Raw genomic sequence first — 21862 nt, 5'->3', positions numbered from 1 at the left:
TATCAACCCCTGCTACATTTCATTTTATTACTTTCATCAATTAGTTCATTCTATGGGGATATCTAAATATTTATTCTAGGATCCAGTGCTTTAGATACTGCTCTCAAGATTATGTCTTCCCGACTTTGAAATATAGTGAGAAAACATTTAATAATTATTAAAGCAGAAGTCATCTTTATTTTCCAGCTCATTAATAATCAAAAAGAGGATGATAAGGATAAAATTATTTAATCCATTTTTTAAAATTTCTCATGTGGACCCATTGGAAGTATTTAACTTTTATTAATTTTCAGGAAAAAAAAAAAAGGGTTTTGAATTGTGTTAGTTGACCTGAACATCAAGTCATAATGTAGAATATCCGTGCACATAGTAGAAGTGTCATAAAGGCTTGTCGTAGGAATTTAAACCTTGGCCTTTCTCCTTTGGATGCTTTTGTTGAGATCAGACCTGCCTTAGTGATTGTTGTGGGCTTATTCTTATGCCCAAAGCTTTGACATTAGTTGTTTCCATTTTTGGAATCCTGCTAAATGTAGACGTAAATTATGTTTCTGTCCAGTTTACTATAATAGTTAAAGAAGAAAAAGCGATATTCTACATATGAGCTACTGTATATTTATAATTTGCTTAGCTCTTAGAACTTAAATAAAAATACTCATATAATATATTTCTATCCCCTAAGACCCTAACGTGAGCATTCCTTTTCTTAAATATCCTGCTAGGTTCTTCAAAACAAGTTGTCTGGTAATTTTGGCTTTTGCATGGGTAGCTCAAGAATCTGAGAAAATGCCTATACCTTGGGTTGACCAAAAAGAATTTTATTAAAGGGTAGAACTCCTGGTTGAGTGTTTCTCATATGTGTATTGAAGAACATTTTCTTTGGGAAATTAAATTTATGTAAAATTTTCTTATTGATGTTTTTTATCACCTGGGGAAATGTTCAACTTGCTGAAGATATTAGCCTGTGTACTCTGTTCATGCTATGGTTGCTCTCATTTCTGAAAAGATTGCATTCCAGTTACTTTTTTTTTACTCTTTTAATTTAATCTTACACATTCATAATATTTTTTAAAAGTTTAACAGAATATTGTTTTGAGAATAGGATACGTCTTCAGTTTATAAGTTATTGCAGCTTTTAAACACCGAATGCAGCAAATTGACAAATCACTAGTATCATCACAATTTGCAAGTGGCTTACATTTGCAGAACTGTGATCAGTTTAAAAAAGAAGGAACAGTGCGTATGGGAGAAACATTTCACTCATTTGAGTAAGTAAATCTTGACTGTGTTATTTCTTCATAAAGTACCAATACCGATTTGGGATAAGGTTAGTCATCCTGTGTTAATCGTTAGTAAAAAGATTGTGAGGAAAGTGACTAATAAAATGACCCTCCCAACTTGCTAATAGAATTCAATTTTAATTTCCCATTTTAGCCATCTCCTAGGAACTAAATCAATGCTGGAATTTGAATCAAATCCTGATCTTTCTTTCCCCACATGATAGCCCAGCGATTAAATATGTTAACACACATGCATACATACACATACACAAAATTAGGACACACCTATTTTGTTGGTGGTAATGAAAGACAGAGTATTTGATATTTTTCATTATGCCTTTCTCCTCTCTCCTTCGTTCTCATTCCCACAATCCCATAATTACTACTATTTTCAACTCTAACGTAAGCTGAAGAAATAAGAAACAACAAAAATATAACATGAAATGATAATTGCTTTCCTCATTGTAAATAGCTGACAGCACTGTTGATCAATTTCCTACAGCTTGTTTTGCAAGTGATTAACTGCCTTTGCTAAATACTATCTTCTAAATTACGGTTAAACTATTTTCACTGAAAGAACTGCAGTAACTTTTATTTTGTCCATTTGTATAGAGGCTCCTCTTTCTCTCTCCACCCCTCCAACTATAACAATTGAAACTTGGTCAGAATTTTTATTAACTGGTGATTAAAGATATCGGTTAAAAATAGTTTTGGTTCTTTGTGAAAAGGGAGATATTGGAACAGGTTAAGATTAAATGGCATTGGAAGAGTCGGGTTAGTTTGGCGAACAGAAAGCTGGAGTAGGGTTGATTTCCTGGCACTGCTTTCTTAGCAAAGAGAACAATTTTAATCAGTTACAAAAATATTTGTGATCCATATGTTCCTCCCTGCTCGTTCCCATATGCCCATATTCGCTTTTATCTTGGTGATGATGATTTTATGATTCAGGCATGCAAGAATAATACCTCGCTGGCTTTAGAGCTCAGTGCTATTTCAAAACGTGTCCTGGTAATTACGCACACACACATATATATCCAGGCTGTTCGCACTTTGAGTTGGTCGAGTGGATATCAGTTTGTTCTCTCTCTTTCTCCATGGAAAGAATTATATCTTGCATCCACCTACTGGGGCTGGATTAATGCGGCTAGGTTTAGATTCGAAAACTGCATTGCCATTCACCTGTTGGATTAAAGGCCACTATACAAACATGAGGATCAGAAAAAGGAGACAAAGAGGTTGCGATGATCGTTGATAACTTCATTTTCTTTGGGAAAAGGAAAACAGAATCCAAAAAGCATTTGGTAATTCCATCCGTTACTAATGCATATTGTAAGACCTATGAGATAACGGCTGGTTACTTAAACAGATTCTAATTTTACGACATGTTGACTTCTATTCAGTATTAATGTCAGTCATAGTAGTCATGGTGAAACTGGTCGCAATTGAAAAATTAAAATTACTGTTGATTAGCAATTCATTTTTGTTCTAAATGCATGTTTGCTTATCTCTCAATGGTTATATAATTTCTAACAACAAAAGAAACATATTTTAAAGCCAAATCATTCCCTTTAATAAAACATGAATAAAGCTAGAAATTATTGATGTGGAAGTGATTGCATTTTCAAAAGTTGTTTTTCCCTTGCACAACAAATGGCATTGTAACCCAATATGTTGTTAATATAGCAGCAGTAAAATCCAGTGAGGAACCAGCTGTGCTCGTTTAAACTTGGGAGGGGGGCTGAGAGGGGAAGGTGGAGAGGATTTGTAAACTTCAGACTAAATAACTGAGATGCATTTAGCGTTTTCGGAGATAGATGTATGATGGAGGAGGTGTGCATGCTGTCGGATTTAGCAGGTGTGCAGCAGAGTAGAATTGCAGCGAAAGGAGAGAGATGCAGCTCGGTTTTGGCAAATGTTATCAGGGATCCGTCTCTATGTTTGCATTCAAGCTGTCTTTGCCTCTGCTCCTGTAGGAGTTGTGAGAAAAAGAAAGTGCACATTATAGCATGGATTGTTTTCAACGGGCTCAAAGTTTGCAAATCTGTTGAATCCCTCTGACAGCGTGTCTTTGCTGTCAAACAGAATGCCCAGCTGGCGGTGGCAATCCTGATGGGGAGGGAGGGGTCCAGATTGACTGTGTTCACCGTGCAGTAAGAATACTAGGAATGCTTCTTCCCAAACTGTTAGTGGAGAGGAAAGAGCTCTCTCAGCCATGCCATTGTAAACGTTTTCTTTTTTCTTTTCTTTTTTTTTTTTTACTTTTATAGATAATGCCTTATTAAATCAGAATCTTTAAATACGCCTCACTAGATAACTTTCATAAAGGAGTCACAGAAACAGCATTAAGGTACATTATATTATTATATGACTATAATTAAGACAGAGGCTTTGGTTAAAAAAAGAGGCAAGACTTTTGCTCATAGGTGATCTGGATTCTCATTGAGGCAAACACACAAGCTTGTTTTTTTTTTTTTAATATAAAGTGCGAGATTTCACTAAAAAAGGTTAAAATTGAAGTGAGTAATCTTCGGTGCATAATGCAATTGTTAATTTTAGCTCCTTGCGTGGGTGCCGTTCTGACTTGAACAGCCGGCTGTACCCTTCATTAGAGAAGAAGCAGGCAGCTTGAGACAGGTGGAGCTGGATCAAGCTGTGAACGTGATTTTGCTGGAAGCTGGTCATTAGTGTTAGAAACCTGGTCTTATTTCTTTCGTCCTTCACCCTACCATGATTGTTGCAATTATTATTATTGACTTTTCATCTTTTTTCAGGTTGACGATGTGTCAAACTGTGTAAGGGAATCGCATGGACATGGGCGTTCCGATCTGTTAATGGGGACATGGGACTCCAGTTTTCTCTGATCACTTGTGTGGATTTTCCCGGTGTAAGACGACAGAAGCCGCTAGTAAGTCGCCAAGACCTACAGCAGGAATTCTGCGCCAAAGGTAAAAGTCTTGTTGTCTGGCTGTCATCTCATCTATATTTTTTATTATTATATAAATGTGCCTGCTTGCATAGGACAGTTCATTAAGCGTAACCTCAACAGACAGGGTCTGTGTCAGGGACTCCACTGGCTTATGGTTTGTAATTTGTTCATTCTATTTTAAATCTGTTTTTGTTTTGTTTTGTTTTTTATTGGAATGCTCTGAAAAAAAAGTTAAGGCAACAGAAGTTCCGTCTCCTCCCCCTACCCAGGACGTTGAGAAACAAGCTGTTTGCCATTGGGAAACAGAACTTTTTATTTTGTTAATTATACCCATACCCAGTGTCACTGAAAGAAGTCTGTCAGAATGTACACTGGATGGGATAGCCTAAAACCTCCCCAAATCTAAAAGCCTTGCTTAGTAGTCACTCACACACTCAAAGCATCATTCTTTAAGAAGACTTTTCCTTTACATTCTCACAATCCTTTGCCGAATAAGCTTGCGTTTTTTAAAGATATCATTAGATACCATCTGTTCTGTCATGGTACATATTAGCAAATTTGCAACAGAAATTGTAGCATTTTAGATTTTTCTCATACTTCCTATACCCAGTTGGAAATAAAGTTACTGAATTATTAAATGGTAATTAAACACTCTCAAAGAAACATATCAAAATACTCATTTGACCAATAATAATTGCCATTGTAATGACTAGGATCAGAACCGTATTGCTTGGGAATTTTTGTGAAAAAACTGACTTTCTAGGCAACAATGTCTTTCTCTCTTTTTCCTTCTTCTCTTCTTTCTTTTTCTCTTCCCCTTCCTTTCTTCCTTCCTTCTTTCCTTCCTTCCTTCCTTCCTTCCTTCCTTCCTTCCTTCCTTCAGCCCTTCAGCCCTATCCTCCCTCCTCCCCTCCTCCCTCCTCCCTCCTTCTTCCTTCCTTCCTTCTTCCTTCCTATTCCTTTGTTTTCTTTCCTCTTTATTTCCTTTTTTTCTCACATCCTAAAAAAAAAAAAAAACCTGAGGACAAAATAACTGCTAAATTATTCATGAGCCTCATTTGACAGCACATCAGAAGGAGAAGTGTCAGGGTTTTTTATGGAGGTAGGGGGAAATATAAATAAATAACAGGCTCTGACTTTGAAAAGCCATTTCTAGTGTCTGAGTAGTAGTCTGTTGTGAGCCCTGAGGAGCGGACTTCAGTTGCGGCAATAGCTTCATTAGCGCCGCCTGCCAGAGACTCCCCAGGATCTGTGCCGCACCAGCAACTGACAGGCGCTTGGAAGAGGGCTTATGCTTTTAATAAAGTAGCTGTCAGTTTGCAGCCTGAAAACGTGGGCCCTGAAAGGTGGATTGCTAAATTTAGATCCTGTATTCATAACCGAATTAGTACCTCTTAAACTGAGTTTTGCCCCTTGTAGAGTGTACTGTGTTCCTGACACCTAGAAAAGTTTGTCTATGATTAAGATGCGCAGGTAATTTTGGAGTCGCCTTAGAGGGGCTGCGGGCCCGCCAAGGCCACCTCTGGACTCACAAGTGGAGGGTCATCTGTTCAAGGGGTTGGAGAAATACTCTTTTTTTTTTCTTACTTAGTAGTCGGGCACAGGGCCTGTTAGATGTGTGGGAGTTATGTGCCTCCGTTTAAGCTTTGTTGACCCATTTTGATGGCAAGATAGATTCACAAGTGTCTGTGTAAGTGTGTGGAGCGACTGTGGATAGGGCAACTGAATCTGCCTCATGTGTTTGCCTTGGGTACTTGATGTGATCTCGTTTTATTCTCCTTTTTGTGTAAAACTGGCAGGAGTGCCTGAGCTGCTCATTTGAAGTTGACGGTAAAGGGAGAAATGAAATATTTCAAGAACAATAGTAAATACTTCACTCGGCGCTGACTTTATTTTCTGACCTCTTAACCTTGTAGGGCATCAAACCTTGCTATTTTAATTTGCATCTGAGAGAATGTCTGAGCAAGGGGACCTGAATCAGACAATAGTGGAGGAAGGCGGGACAGAGCAGGAAAGGGCCACTCCAGAGAATGGCATTGTTAAATCGGAAAGTCTGGACGAAGAGGAGAAGCTGGAATTGCAGGTGAGCCTGGACAAAAAAACGTTTCTCGTACCATCGTGTCTATTTCCTTCCTTTTATTTTTAGACAACTTTGAAGGTTTGTTTTTTTTTTTTTTAAAGAGTTTGATTAGTAAAATGAATAGAAAATCCATGAAGCTAATCCTCTCGTTTCCCAATTATTAGTTGCTTTTTTCCCCACTGATCAAACCATGCTCAAAAATGCCTTTTGAAATGAAAAATATACAAAGAATGTATTTAATGACTGAATTTGCATACAGCATCTCCATACTAATTTCCAGACCACCTCAAGGACATTGTGGAGGGCTTCTCCGGAGGCAGCGTTAGGCTAGGCTGGGTTTTAAAAATGATTTGCTATTCCATGGAAAGATAAAGACCCAGATCATGATAGACTAAGAAAAATCAACAACATGAACTCTGTTTACCTTCATGGTCTGGCTAAGGTTCAATTCTTATTAGCAAACAAGCCTAAGCCGTGGAATTCACAGAGAGAGGGAGAGGGAGAGGGAGAGAGAGAACTACAAAGGAGGGAGGGGAGGCATTGGAAGTGACTGACAATGCTGAAAAAGTGGCATGATTAAATTCGCCCTGAGTCATGAAAGAAAGACATTTAGTAGAGGGAAAACAAACTGTGCTTGCAAATAGCTCGTATAGATTTTCTTTGAACGAAACTACAAAAGTATTAACTCTTTTCATATGCCAGTGAGTAAAGGCAGCTAAGCACATGGTGGCCCAAAGCCTTCAAGGTCAGCTTTTCCCCTCTTCAATAGCTGCTGAAGGAGAGGGAGCTAAAAGTTAAACAATCAAAACTTTAGTGGGGTGAGGGAAGCAGGAACCCTCCCTAGTGCTTACAATGCCTTGTTGCTGTGACACTGTTAATTTTTTTACTGTAGTGACACATTTTACACACTCTCTCTGCTTGTTCATTTATTGTTTGTTTGTTTGTTTTTATTTTGCTTTATTTTATTTCTAACATATAGAGGCGGCTGGCGGCTCAGAACCAAGAGAGAAGAAAGTCAAAGGTAAGATTCTAGAGCATCTACATAGACTTGATATCATGGATATCAATCGCATATATCCCATCTGAGTTCAAGGACTTGCCAACAGTTCAGATGGTTGTATGTAGATGTTGTGGTGTATTTGGGCCGTACTGGCGCTGTCTGCTTTTAATGGGGTTGTGTTTACATCTATCTTCCTTTCCCAATCTATGTGCTTTTTCATTAGAGCATTTAGGGTCCACATATCTGCAAGTCTATATATTTGATCTCATTTTCAGAGATGCAGATTTGACAGTGCTTTACAAAACAAATAGCTGCTTGTTTTGTTTTCATTTTATATAAAAAGTGGAGTGAATGTTTAAGCCTTCCCAATTGATGTCTGCCTTAAAGTAAACAGGTGCTGGTGTTAGGACATATTCTGCATTTTTTGAAGCATCTTCTTAGTCAAATCCCTTCCAAACTTGGTTTTTGTAGAAATTATTTTTTGTCATAGTCTTCTTCTGATATTTTCACGAAATGGCAGCAATTCATTCTTTGTGAGTTTCTAATGCGACGGGCACAGTTTGCTGAAAGTGTTTCTTAAATTCATTCATTCACATTTCCCCTCAATTTAGTCCCCATCAACACAGGAGTCTGGTGCTTTGAGCCAAAGTAGAAAGACAACATTGGGCGGCCGACTTGAAGCTCAGTTTTTAAATCTGATTCGGGGATGTCGTGTGAAGTGGAGACGATTCTACCCCCTGAGAATGTTTTCTGTTTGTTTTCTTTATTTTCTCTTCCTTCCATCTTCTTCCCCCTTCCCAGTCAGGAGCAGGAAAAGGTAAACTGACTCGCAGTCTCGCTGTCTGTGAAGAATCCTCCAGACCCGGAGGCGAAAATCTTCAGGATCAGGTACAACCCCCTGTTACTATAGTTACTTGCATGAATGGGATCCACCTTTACGTGCATGGCTATCAATTTGGCATTAGACAGTGTTTTGGGGAGAAAAAATAATAATTGAAGAAAGAAATGGGTTTCTGGCTTCATCCCCTGTTTATAAGACATTCTAAACTAGTGTAACAGTTTGTCACAGAGTATTACGTTTGTTTTTTTCCAGACCCTCTGAAAACTGCAAATGGAAAGGATTTCAAAAGAATTTAGATTAAAACTTAAAAAAGTAAGCCCGGTAGTGCTGAATTTCCTCAAAGGCTCTCTCTTGCTAAGACTGAACCAAATATAGTCCTAAGTGTCCCATCTCCTTCCTTACGGAAGATTCTTACCTCTTACCCCTCCCCTCCCCCAGATGCATTTGCCTATAAGAAACACAACCTTTGGCTCTTATGAAACTTTAGTAATAGTGAAAAAGGTGCACTGAGCATTGGAGAAATACTTTTATGGCCTTTGGTGGAGATTTCTCAATACTGGAAGAATTGTTCAGAAATGAATCTGAACTGATGGTGAATTTAAGTTAATATTGTTAATATATTGCTGCATATCCTCACACTTATTTTTGTTCCTTACAGCAAGACTATTAGACTTTAAAAATTCAAATTCCAACCAAACCCCTTCGTGACAAAATGGGAAACTTCACATCATATTTATTATTGTTTGCCTTTTAGGCATCACATTAGCTTTTATTAAAATAGTCTTGCTGATATTTCCCTTATTTTATCAGAGGCTGAGAGCAGTCATGACAAAAGTAAAATGATTTATCTGAGCCCAGGGGAGGGAAAATTGATTAAGATATCATTATTTTTGTTTGGTCTTGTTTTGCTTTTCTCTTTGTACTTTAATTGAAATACTCTAAATTCTCCTCATGGATACAGAGAGCATTGAGAGCACTTTCTTTAAAAGGACCAAAAATAAATTCCTTATAGGTTTTGTCCTAAGAGTAATTTTTTTCCTAGCCTCATTTTCTTAACATGCCACTCATGTCGTAAGGCATGACTATATTTCATACACAAGCTTTATTTTACTTGGGTTCTGAGAAATGTGTGGCTTTTCTTCAGCATTTTATTTGTGCTTCTATTTTTAATGGAGATTGAAAAGGGGGAATCATGTGAATATCACGGCTTGTATTATTAAACGTTGATTGATGGCTTGTAATGTACTGCACACGATATGTGTTAACCCTGCAGAACGTCAGACTCTGGGAGAAAGAATGCCCCAGTTGTTCCCCTACTCCTAATGCCAGGCAGAGGACAGCCTTTATGGACTTAATCTGCTTTTTATCCCATTTGACAAGGTACCAGGAGGACATTTTTTAAGAGATCATCTGTATCATAGTGCTCGTCCTGGACCTAAGTCTAGTTTCTCCATACAATTGGTGCAGAGAAATAAGATGCAAACGGTGCTTTGTTGCTGCTGGTTCCGAGCTCAATAACCAAGACTAGCTTTGTAGGAGAGAATTAGAGCTTGCAAGCTTCTCTTTGGACTGGCTGAGGGGTGGTGGGAGCAGAGGGCAGCTAGAAAATACCCAGACACACGTATAAGCAAGTGGCCATGCTACTTTTTTAGAGGATACAGAAGCAGACCTTTGAGCTTATATGTACTGCCTTCATTAGGTACCACCAGTACTTACAAAGTGTGGGATCTGAATCCCAGAGAACACTGGCAGAAGTATACAGTGTATGGATTGTATTGCTTCCCCAATGTTTGTATATTCACAGTATTTGGAAAACTGCCTTCATTTTCCTGTGTGGGAAAAACTCTTGCTACCTGTATTACTTGATCTCAGACCCATAGCTGATGGTTGAGTCTGTCCTTAAGTCAAAGGAGTTTTGCTTTTCTAATGTTATACTCTTTACCTATCAGTGTATTACTGCAACTTGAATCATTCTTTTACTGTTCTTGGATATAAACTTATCCTGTACCAATGTATTTATTAACACTTGTATTTTATTATTGAGCATATCAATAAAAATATTAAAAAATAACAGATTGTTTTTTACCAACACAACAGCACTTTTGTGTGTTCTTTCAACACCATAATGTATATTTATGTATAGAACAGATAGGCATTTTTCTGAGTATAGTATTTGTCAACACATGGCACGAGTTTGTCCATTTTTTTGGTAGATGATGTCCCTTAGCCTCTGCTCTTGCTTTTATATTTCCAAGCTTCTTTGATTTTAGATTCAAACTTGCAGAGGCTGGATGGTTCAATTGGTTTTGAAGAAGCAATGAGACCACTGCCATGGCCTGGTACCCTCAGTTTTCCCTCCTAATGAACCATTGAATTGATTCTTCCCTACCCCTTGCCCTGTCTACTGAGCAAGAAATGTTCCAGCTGTTTCCTTAGCAAGTAGAAACAAATCATAACCCTAAAATCTGCCTAAACATTTGTGGACTAAGACACTTCTGTCCCACATCAGGTGATAAAAGACCCTATAATCAAATCACACTCAGTTTTACATAATTTGTATATGTTCATCTCCAGGATAAACATGTGGATGTCAAAGAATCCGCTAAGATAAATATTTATCAGGAGGACGTTTTATTTCATCCTCTAAATCATGTATACCATGGTGACTTTTTATTTCAACAGGGAACTCACAATGTAGCCCCTCTTCAAAAAGAAACTTGGCTTTGGAGTACTTTTATTTTATGCTTGTTAGATTAGCCAGGTTTATCAAGAACCATTAAGAATCCCAGATTAGCCATAATTTGAGGATGCACAGGGATGAGTTTAGTCACATGTAGATGAGCACTAGATTAGTTTTCAGTGAGAAACACTATTAGTCATTGGGAATATGTTTTTTTCCCTTACATCATAAATTTTAATGTCACCAGTGAAAGAAAGCTTTCCCATCAAATGATCTCTTACATAAGAACAAGTGGGCTTAATGTTGGCTAATTTGTCATAGTTTTAATCATAGCATAGGTTTTTCATAAAACTAAAAAACATAATTTGGCTCATTCTTCTTCAAAACAATGAACATATGATCAACCAAATGGCTGATATACAAGTTAATACAAAATGATTCGTTTTCGGTACAGAATAAATATAAAAGTGGATTTAGACCCAATACTATAAATGATCAATCTTACACCAAGCATCAGTTTAAAAGAATCTTACATATTGGAAAGGATTAACTGATACCAAAATCAAAATAATATTAAATATTTTTATATAATTGATGGAAAATGTAATTCTACAATAATGCTTATTATAGCTATATATTGTGATGGTTTGTTAATGGCATTTGTAAACAATGTATGAAAATAATTTATGCCTAAGGTTCCTGTAATTATATACCATGGTTTTTTAATAGTAAAAGTATTGTTGATACAATTCTAAAATAGACTTTTTATTGTAAATGGGCTCTTAAGGCCTTTATTTATGTCTGTTCTATCTGTAATTATGATTTGTAATATCTGTCTGTTTGTGTTTGTGCCAATCTTCTTAAAAAGAATTATAGAAAAGAGCTGTAGAAGCTTCTCTTTTTTTAAGACGTGACAGTGGCTATGATACAAGCTTAGTGATAAAGAATTTTTTCCTAGGTATTTAAAAATAAACCTGTAGAGAAAATAAAGAGTTGTGATCTACAGGAAAGTAACTTGCTTAAGGTGAATATTCATGAGGCAAAGTTTTAGTGCTAGATGTTTCTCATGACCTCCCATTGACTTATGAAGTTTAATTTACCTTAAAGGGCAATTATTTTTCTGACAGGTTTAATTTTTTACCATTTATGAAAAAAAAATCTGCACCTGGCTTTCATTTTCCTGTACTTAATAACCTCTATGCAAAATGGAAACCAGACAAAGATTATTAAATCTGGCCCTAAATTATTATATTTTTTCCCCAACAGGAATCAATTCATTTACAGCTTTCCAGTTTTCCCAGCCTGCAAGAGGATGATAAATCTAGGAAAGATGACTCTGAAAGAGAAAAAGAAAAGGATAAAAACAAAGATAAATCCTCTGAAAAACCCAAGATCAGAATGTTATCAAAAGGTGAAGGTGAAAATGTTTCCTTAACTTACTCAATTTAGATACATAGATTCACGGAATACATTCTAGGTGCATATTCACCTCCCACCAAACTGTATATAGTTGTGTGTGTGTGTGTGTGTGTGTGTGTGTGTGTGTGTGTGTGTGGTGTGTGTGTGTGTAAAAGATGTAAACCTGAAATCAAATCTTTTCCATTCATGGTGTCATTATTTGTGTAGCCAGAAAAATTATTTTTAGGACCCAGTATTTTTTTCGATTTTCATTTGGATCTCCTATTTTCAAAGATAAGCTTGTACAAAGCAGTGAATATAAATCCGCTCTCGATTCAGGTTTTTTAGTCCTATTAACTTGGATGGATGAACAGCAATAATACCTTAACTTTCCTGTTTGTGGATTAGCAATTCTCAGTCTGTAAGTGACGTCGTCTCCAAAGCACATATGTATGTGTCAATGTCAATGAAATACACACTTAATGTTTTACCTGGCACAGATGAATTTGGTCTCTGCCACTCATACACTGCCACCTAATATCTCACCTAAAATATACAGACTTCTACTTCAATAAAAAGTTTTCCAAAAAAGTCATTCCTTTTAAAACTGCAAACCTACAATCCAGACTTTTCAAATTATTGCCATCCATGTAATTGTACAAAACTTAAAGAAAAAAAGAAAGAAAACAGAAGTAAAAACGAAACTAAGTTGAAATGAAGAATGGCATGAATAAATAGCTTTGCAGTAGACTCTTTTTTTTAATAACTGAGAAAGAACAGGGCATCTGATCAGCTGAGGAATGACAACTACATCGAATATTATGCTCTATAACCACATATCTGCTAATAACAATTGTCTTCAACTACTAAATATCTAAAACCCAAGATGTATATCAGAGTAAGGAAGTATAGGTTCCTAAAATGGTTTTAGAAATTAAGATTTCACCAGCATCAGAAGATTTGAAAGACTTGGAAATATTTAGTGTCCTCTTGTGTTGTGTTTTGTACTGATTAATATTTAGATAATCTTATAACAGAACTTTCATTTTTTTCCCCTCTCGGTTTTGAGAGTTTCCATGGGATCTCAAACTCTTGAGAGCTCTCTCTGTGGGTTGAGAGTACCTGACAGGTGGAGGTCGTGCCCTTGCTGATTTAAAGCGCAGGATGAACACGTGGTACTTTACTCCACCCACCACCCACCTAGACTGTGCCTACTTCCCCTCTTATGACAGTTGGGTCTTTCCACACTCAGGATCTATTGAGTGTTCTCAATCCCCGAATCTAATTTTCATTCTGATGTTATACTGCCAGATTGCTAGTTTTGAAATGTGTATCTTTCATACCAATAGCTTCACCTAAAATTTACCTGAGCAGGAGGGAAATGGGAAAGACTGGGGAAATCTTTTCTACCCTACCCCTCACCATCATTCCTGACGACTCCATCCTGCTATTTGTTTCAGATTGCAGCCAAGAATACACGGATTCTACAGGCATAGACTTACATGAGTTTCTGATTAACACATTAAAGAATAATTCCAGGTAAATTATTAAATACTCCTCTTAATTCTAGAAGAGTCACGTGCAATATTACAATCACAGTCATTAATCCAAACACTTCTAAGAAGGGAATTGTAAAGTGCAAACCCCTTCTCTGATGTCTTAAACTATCTCTTGTATTTTCTCTTTTCTGTTAATAGTTTGTGTGTTTACTGTTTATAGATAGTCTTAATTCCTGGGTAGTTACCCAGTGAATAAATTATAGTTTACAAATTCTGCTTTCCTGGTCACAAAGAGATACTGGTTAAGAGGAAAAAAATAGAGAAAAAATCAATATCAAATAAACCATTTATGCTTTAATGCAGTTATATAATCATCCAGTAGGACTTTGCTTTGTTCTTATTTCAAATTAATTTAAAATATACAATTTATTTGATGTGTTTTGTGGGCCTAATGCCTTGAATATGCTAATTAATATTAAAACTACAAAAGTTTCAATATTATAAAATACTTAACAAACGAGATGAGAAATAATCTTAAGTAGAATGAAATCATATGTATTGGACAGCGACATATCCCAGACAAGAGTTAGATACAGGTTTGTAGCCATATACATTAAAACAATCTTTCCCATACATCAAAATTAACTTTTTAGGTCTTTAGGAAGGAGAAATACATAAAACCTTTTCATTTTAACATTTATTTTGCAGGGACAGGATGATACTCTTGAAAATGGAGCAGGAAATTATTGATTTCATTGGTGACAACAAGTATGTTAAATTTCAATGCTGGTTAATGTATGGAATGTGTCTTAGTTTGGTATTCGAGTTTAATTATTCATTCTGGAACAATTGAGGTGTAGATAAAACATTGTTTCATATGTTTGCTGATTTGTTAAATGGAAATTCTATTGGAGTTAGGAGCTATATACTAATGAGAATTGTGGCTTGGACCATGTGTGCTCCTGCTTGTTAAATTCCTGACAAAATGGCTGTAAACAGGGGCCCACTGATTAGCATAGAGTAGCTATAACAAGAAGCGACCCTTTTCATTTTTATTATAGTTTTTTAATGGGCTCCAGCTGGCTGCAGTCAGTTATGCTGGGAAATAATCGTGCTGCTTTCGGTGTAAACTGTGTAATGACACATCTCCAGATAGACATCTGCAGTCACATGTTATATCATTTGTCCTATGCCTTGCTCCATTGATAAGATATCATGGCCTAAAATAGAAGACTTTCCAACAGATATTAAGTTCTCTTTGGCGAGATAGATGTGCGACTATGAAACAAAAGTATTTATTATAACTTAATGGATAAATCTATAATAAGCGAAAATTTTTTTCTGGAAATGAGAACGTGATGCCAGAGACAAAATGGGCTCAGTGGTTTGGATGAAAGAGAAATGGTTTTGTGTGTGTACCTGTAAAATGTTCTTTAGGCCAGAAGCAAAAGCGCTGATTCCACTTTTTTTGGGTCCTTTCTTTCAGTAATCATTATAAAAAGTTCCCTCAGATGTCATCCTATCAGAGGATGCTTGTCCATCGGGTAGCAGCTTACTTCGGGTTGGATCACAATGTGGATCAAACAGGGAAATCTGTTATCATCAACAAGACCAGCAGCACAAGAATGTAAGCCTCATCACTATATTCATTTAGCATTTTCTTTTTCGCTTATGGATTCATTTATAAGAGCACAGTATAAAATTCAAAGTACGTGACATTTAAAATGTGCAGTGTTATTTATCTATTGCTCTTATCAGCAGTGGAGTGGCATTTATCTGTAGAAGATTATCTTAGGACCAGGAAAGTTTATAAAATTCAGGCAATAAAATGGATTTATCCACTGATCTTTAGCATAGCTCCTGAAAATATTTTTTTTTCTTCTATTGGTACTCCATGTAATTATAAACAAAACCATGAAAAACTGTATGTCAAAATATAACTCAAATTAAAAATAACAAACATTTTAAAACAATGATGACATATGCAGGATAATGGTCCTTTTCTTTCTTTTTCTGGTTTGTAGGCATCTATCTTTTGTGGTTTATAGAATAACAAAAAGCACCAGACGTAGAGACAGAAATCCTGCCTCTAAGACCCAGTTCTTTTATTTACTAGCTGTGTGACCTGAAACAAGTCATTTAAAATCTACCATATCAGTTTATTCTTTTTTCCACTTGAAAAATGAGAGTTTCGAGCTAGATGATATCTAAGTTTTAGCTCCAAAAGGAGGATGGTTGTTTTTGGTCCTTAAAATAATTGTTTGCTTCTACCTTAATGTCTTTTCATGGTCCCATTAAGTCACCAAAGGCATTGGATGAATAGTCATTTGCTTTGGAAATTTGGAGCTGTCTTTCTTGTACTCATGTATCTTTTGAAGGCACAATGAGCCACTTTTATAGCAAAATACACATCAAATGGAAAGACTGTCTCTATGTAAAGCATCCTCTTAAAAACATTTGTGTATTATAATTTCTTTTTATCACAATATGCTTGGTAAATTGTGTAAATTGCATCGTTTTTAGGAATTCTGCTTTAGTGCAGGGAACTTTTGTGCTAAGCAAAGCAGCCTGGTTAAGACACTATTTATTTTCTGTTCACCAGAGGTTAAAACAAGTAGAGATGGAGATGAGACTCTTTCTATATTCAGGGCCCAGTTTGTGCTTAGCAGAACCAGAGTGAAGGTCATAGTGGAGAGAATACAAACTGGGAGATGTGGGACTGAGCTTGGCTATTATCTCAGGAACAATGAACACCTCACTTCTCTGGGCATCAAATTACTTATTTATCCACAGGAGAGTTTGAAGTGGAAAATGTTTAAGAGCCCTTGAAGCTTCGGAATTATTGGGTCTTATGGTTGCATTCTACTGTGCTGGCAAAATACATTTGAAAATTTATCAGCTATCCACTTATCTGATTGTTGGCATATGTTTCCTCCTGTTTTGAACAGGAGTAGAAATGAAAGGTCACTGTTCTTTAATCTTTTACATCTTCCCTTTCCATCAAATACTCCTAGTTATTGCTAATGTTGTTTTTAATTCTCCATTCCACAATTCAGGGGCACACTAATTGCAAAATAGGCAAGCAATTGATTATTTTCTTTTAATTTGTTTTTCTCCTCTTTCTCTATAAGGCTATAAGAGAAAAGCCCATACATCAAGTAGATTGTTTGACACAGTTTCAATTAGTAGAGATAGTGAATTTATTTTTATGTATACCGATTTTGCAATCACATAGTCATGAATATTAGTAACCATGTTAGAGACTTGTTTTCTTGTAGAATAATTCTTGAGAAAATTAAGTAGTGTATAAAGACTTAGTGAATATTGAGTGTTGGCTGCAAATTTGCTTTTTTCAAAATGGTAGCCACTAGCTGCATATGGTTATTTACATTTAAATTAAATTAAATTAAATTAAATTAAATTAATTAAATTGAGATAAAATTTAAACTTTAGTGCCTCAGTCAGGCTAAGTACATTTCAATTGCTCATATTATACTGATCATATACAGAATATTCCTATTATTTCAGAAAGTTCTGTTGGCCAGCTCTTCTCTGAATCCTTGTGATTCTTGCAAGTTTCCAAATACCACTAGAGCAGCAGTCCCCAACCTTTTTGGCACCAGGGACTGGTGCTCCTAAGAGAATCTAATGCCTGATGATCTGAAGTGGAGCTGAGGCGGTGATGCTAGTGCTGGGGAGCGGCTGCAAATTCAAATGAAGCCTTGCTCAGTGGCCTACCACTCACCTCCTGCTATGCGGCCCAGTTCCTAACAGGCCACAGACCAATGCTGGTCCATAGTCTAGGGGTTTGGGACTCCTGCACTAGAGGATACAATTTGTCCCTTAAAACTTTTAATTCTTTTGATTTATGGGACTAAGCTTGGCTATTTCAGGCATCGGGTTATCATATTATTAGACTTCTTCATTTCCAGGAGAGCACCAACTGTTTTAAAATTTTCATGGCCAATTTCAAGTTTATGCCTTCAGGAAGAGGAAAGAGAGAGCTGTGCAAAGAACACCTTCAGGAGAGGTTGCCACAGTGGAATGCCTGGGCTGGCTTAGTCTCTGCTTAGTTCCTGCTCTTGCACAGAACCCTTTAGCCCCTACTCTGTGAGTCAAATCATCCTTAAATTTAAAAAAATAAATAAATTGTTGCATTCCATGGACTTACAAGGTATTTTCTGAAGAACCGAGTTTAATAATGTTCAAAGCATAGCTGTCAAGTCCTACTGTTCCTTTCAGCCACCTTTCTAACCATCCTCTATGAGTGGCTTCTATAAGGTTGCTGTGTAGGGGCTGATATCTTTTAGAAAAGGATGAATTAAATATCCTTTTTCAAATAATAACAAGTCACATTTTCAGGACCTGAATCACTGTTGGTGGTCTTAGAAAAGAAGAAATGTTGTTCTGTGGAAAGTTATAGGTTTACTATTAAAGATCTGTTGCCATGTTCTGTAGGAGTTGAAGCTCAAAATGGAATATTATATTCAGAACAGTCTATTTAAAGTCCTAGGTGTCTTCGTTTCCTTTGGTTCCCTAAAAATTTCAGAAGTTGTGCTGTCGGAGCAATTGTCATGTGATGGTTGTTGGGACCATATTAATTTATATATATTATTGAATGGAAATGTTTCCATTTATATAAAGGAGAGAGACTGAGCTGGGAAATCCTCAGATGCCTCCTTGTGGTCTTGTTTTTTGGGAATAAAGTTTTATGCTACTCCAATGACAATACACAAAAATGCATATTTTTAAATGACATTGTAGCATGAGAGAAAAGCAGAAAAATATGGATGAGGAATGCAGAAAAATGTGGATGGAAGTTACAAAAGTGAAGGGCTGAGAAAGAGAAAGCATTTTTTCATAAAATTTTTAATTTTTCTTTTCCAATGACCCTGCATTGACACGTAAAGTGGTCCTCTGACATGGATGCATATCAGCTATGTATTGGTGGGATTTATTTCCCACGATCCCTGTTTTTCTAGATTGTAGGCAGTTCAAGTAATTATAAAAGGTGACTTGAGAATATTAAGTTTTGTATGAAGAGGAAATAGTTTCACATGAAGTTCGAAATATTTAAGTCATGACAACACGCTGTGAGGATTACATATATTTGTGTGTATACTGCACTCACCTCCAGTATTTTCTATACTATCCTCATTTATGATATTTTTGTATGTTTGTGATGGAAAAATTTTGTCTGAGGACAGATTTTTACTCAGCATGGAGTACATTACTTCTTATTTTTTGTATATTTTTTCATTTAATCTTAAAAACATAGTTCAAACCTAAATAATTAGAGTTTCATTTTACAGAATGAGAAAATGACGCACAAACTCAGGTTCAATTTTGGACTTACAGAGAAGCAATGATTAGTATGGCTGAGATCTAAACCAGTGTGTCAAATGCCAGGAGTGATTTTCTTAAATAACCTAACTCTCTTTAAAGCAAAAACATCCAGAACATCTTGAGCAAAAGTATCAAGAAGTTTCCCTGGATTGTTTGGGAATTCCAACTTGCTTAAGTCTTTTGTTGTCTGATAACATACAATAATAATTGAGAGAGATATTTTTGAAGATTAACTCAGTGGTATCAGTAAATAACAGATATTTTCTACAATTTGATTCTTCTTGCTTGATTTTCTGTGGTTATCACTGTTACAAAATGTGATATTTGGAAACAAGCGACATCCATTTAATTTAAACCTTGCTTTATTCCATTTAAATCTTTTCTTTTTAAACTACCTTTATCGATAATGTCAGTGTAGAAGATAAACTTATTCATTGTTATTACAAAATTATTGCCATGAGCAACCCAATTATCCATATTCCATGGTTTTCTGCCATAGCCATAAGAGCATGGCATGGAGTTAAGGATATAATAGTCCAGAGAGAGTAGGAAATAATAGTCATGTTCATGTGGAAGGCATTCCAAGAAGGTGCCTTCATTCGAGCAAACTGATGAGCTTTAGAGAATTAGCATAGGCAAGTCACCTTACCCTTGCAGCACTACAAGCTTGTTGGTTCTCAGAGTTTTTGAGTTGACATTCTCCATATTGTGTTTTTCAACCTTTAGTTCTAGCTCTCTTTCCCGAGTATATTGCCAGAAATGTGTCTTACTCTCTAGAATTTTTAAAAGTTTTCTGATTATTATCATTTGTTAACTGTCAGATTAGGTGGTGACCACTTGGGAATTTGGGGCAAAGGTATTAATGTATTTACTCTCCGTAATGTTACTTTCGATATTTTGATATTTACTTTTTTGATATCTAAGATTGAAGCTAAAAGTATGAACAGTGATTTTATAAAAAATATTTACATGCTACAAATACGAGAGCCTGTTTTTATATGAGAAGTTTTGCCCTTCTCTTTATCTCTCTTTCTGATCTACACTTTCTCTTTTGCTTATTTTCTATGCATTTAGCCCATAGCAGCTCATTGTTCTTTTATTAGATAGTTTTTTTTAAACTTTCTTTCCTTTTCTTCATTCTAGAAGAAGGGTATATTCTTAGAATATATTATTTGGAGACTAGAAACCATCTGCTTGCACTAGTGTTTTCCAAAGGGCCTAGATCAGTCACAGTTAAAGCCCCCTGTGCACGTGAATATCTTTGCATATGTCAGAGTAACTGTATAACTAGTCCCAGGTAATTTTCATGTTAAAAGGTTGTCATCTCTTGAATATTTTTCTTTTGTCTTTCATATCCACCCACTGTCATTGCCTCGAATCCCCTACTCTAAAAGTACAGAGCAAAGAAAGGATATAGCAAATCCACTGAAGGAGAATAGTTACAGGCCCCAAACTTCAATAGTGGCCCAAAGGTGGAGGTTTGGGGCGACACCTTATAAGCCCGGGACTCCAAAACACAATGCCCTGATTCCTGAGTGTTTGCCTGGAGTGATGAGTGGTATTAGTGACTATAGTACTTTGCTTGTTTGTTTGTTCCAGAAAGAATGATTAACTGAGCTGGCTATTTGATGAATTATAAGAAATCACGAAAACTGTTCTAGTAATAAACAAGGCTTCTCTCTAGGTGAAGCAGTTGAGCCCAGTTGACTTTGTTAAGGATCCTTATTGCACTAAGAGGCAGGATTGTGGGACTTTCCACTTTCTCAGGGGGCAGACTCAGAGAGGAGCGGATAGCGGTAATCTCAGGGTCAAAGGACATCTGTTCTGCTTAGTTTCCTGAAGAGGCTAAGGTTTAAAATGGAAATCATTGGTTTTTGACACTTAGGCATTTTACTTCCTGCAGGTGATTGATAACATTTATATCCAACAAAAGAAAACAAACAAAAAATGCCATGATTTTCTCCCACATTTGTTATCTTTCTTTTTTGGCGGGGAGAGAGGGACTGGGAATGTTGAGTAGCACCATGAATAAACTGAGCAGGATCTCAATAAGGATGTTTGCTTAATAATCCTCTGAAGAAAACCAAAGGCTTTTTAGAAATCCACAAGTGGTTGGTTGGCATCCTGTCATTTCTAAACATGGCAAATTTATGCTTTCCGTAGGAATAGCCTTGAAAACCATCTGACTTGAAGTCAAAGATCAGAAACCTAATTAAGAATTGCATTGCTCTCAGGAAAACCAACAGTTTTGTTTACTGAACAGGAAACTTAGTCCTTTAGTCAATACTCAGGCTCAAAGTAAGACTTATTTGTTAACTTTGGTCAAACTCCATATCATTTCTCTCAGTAATTACATTTTCTCATATTATTATTCACAAATACCTACAGAACATAAGGTTCTATAGCTGAGATAGGTAAATCATAGAAATACATTGTGAATAGAGAAAATAAATTTGCTGTATTCCTTTCCTCACTTGAAATTATGTATGAGTCTTTGAGAGTCGAATGTGTAATTTACCACTTAATTTTAGAAATGAAATGTGCATGTAACCTTCTATATATAACATTAGTCTCATAATACAACTTTTTCTTTTAAAAAGCTTTTCCACAGAGTAGTGATACTTTAAAAATATTTATTTACTTACTTATTTAGCTCACAACATTCTTGATACATAAAGCTAATCTATTTTATAGGAATAGAAACTGAAATTCAAGTCATGATCTTACCTATTCAATTCACAGAGGACAAAGACTGAAATCCACTGCTCCTCCCACTCAGCCATTGCTCTTCTCATTAAGTTAGAGAAACAAGAAC

At 36.1% G+C, this 21862-nt stretch overlaps 1 protein-coding gene across 36 annotated transcripts in view; it reads left to right on the top strand.

Moving 5' to 3' along the window:
- The window catches only part of ARPP21 (cAMP regulated phosphoprotein 21), a 151607-nt gene that overhangs the window by 38458 nt on the left and 91287 nt on the right, over positions 1–21862 (top strand). For 17 of the 36 annotated variants that reach the window (XM_039843421.1, XM_039843422.1, XM_039843419.1 and 14 more), the window contains exons 2-9: positions 4049–4222; positions 6120–6286; positions 7263–7304; positions 8085–8171; positions 12071–12215; positions 13663–13741; positions 14410–14469; positions 15188–15328. In XM_039843421.1, coding sequence (XP_039699355.1) covers positions 6158–6286; positions 7263–7304; positions 8085–8171; positions 12071–12215; positions 13663–13741; positions 14410–14469; positions 15188–15328 — 683 coding nt within the window. In that variant the 5' untranslated portion in view covers positions 4049–4222; positions 6120–6157. Of the gene's footprint in view, positions 1–3546; positions 3794–3884; positions 3964–4048; positions 4223–5556; positions 5677–5877; positions 5954–6119; positions 6287–7262; positions 7305–8084; positions 8172–8376; positions 10214–12070; positions 12216–13662; positions 13742–14409; positions 14470–15187; positions 15329–21862 lie in introns of those variants that run through there. The other 19 variants (XM_039843409.1, XM_039843402.1, XM_039843395.1 and 16 more) reach the window with 10 other exon arrangements.

Source organism: Pteropus medius, unplaced genomic scaffold (genome assembly GCF_902729225.1).
Source record: "Pteropus medius unplaced genomic scaffold, Ma_sr-lr_union100, whole genome shotgun sequence".
Lineage (NCBI taxonomy): Eukaryota > Metazoa > Chordata > Mammalia > Chiroptera > Pteropodidae > Pteropus > Pteropus medius.
This window is presented reverse-complemented; position numbering and strand designations above follow the sequence as displayed.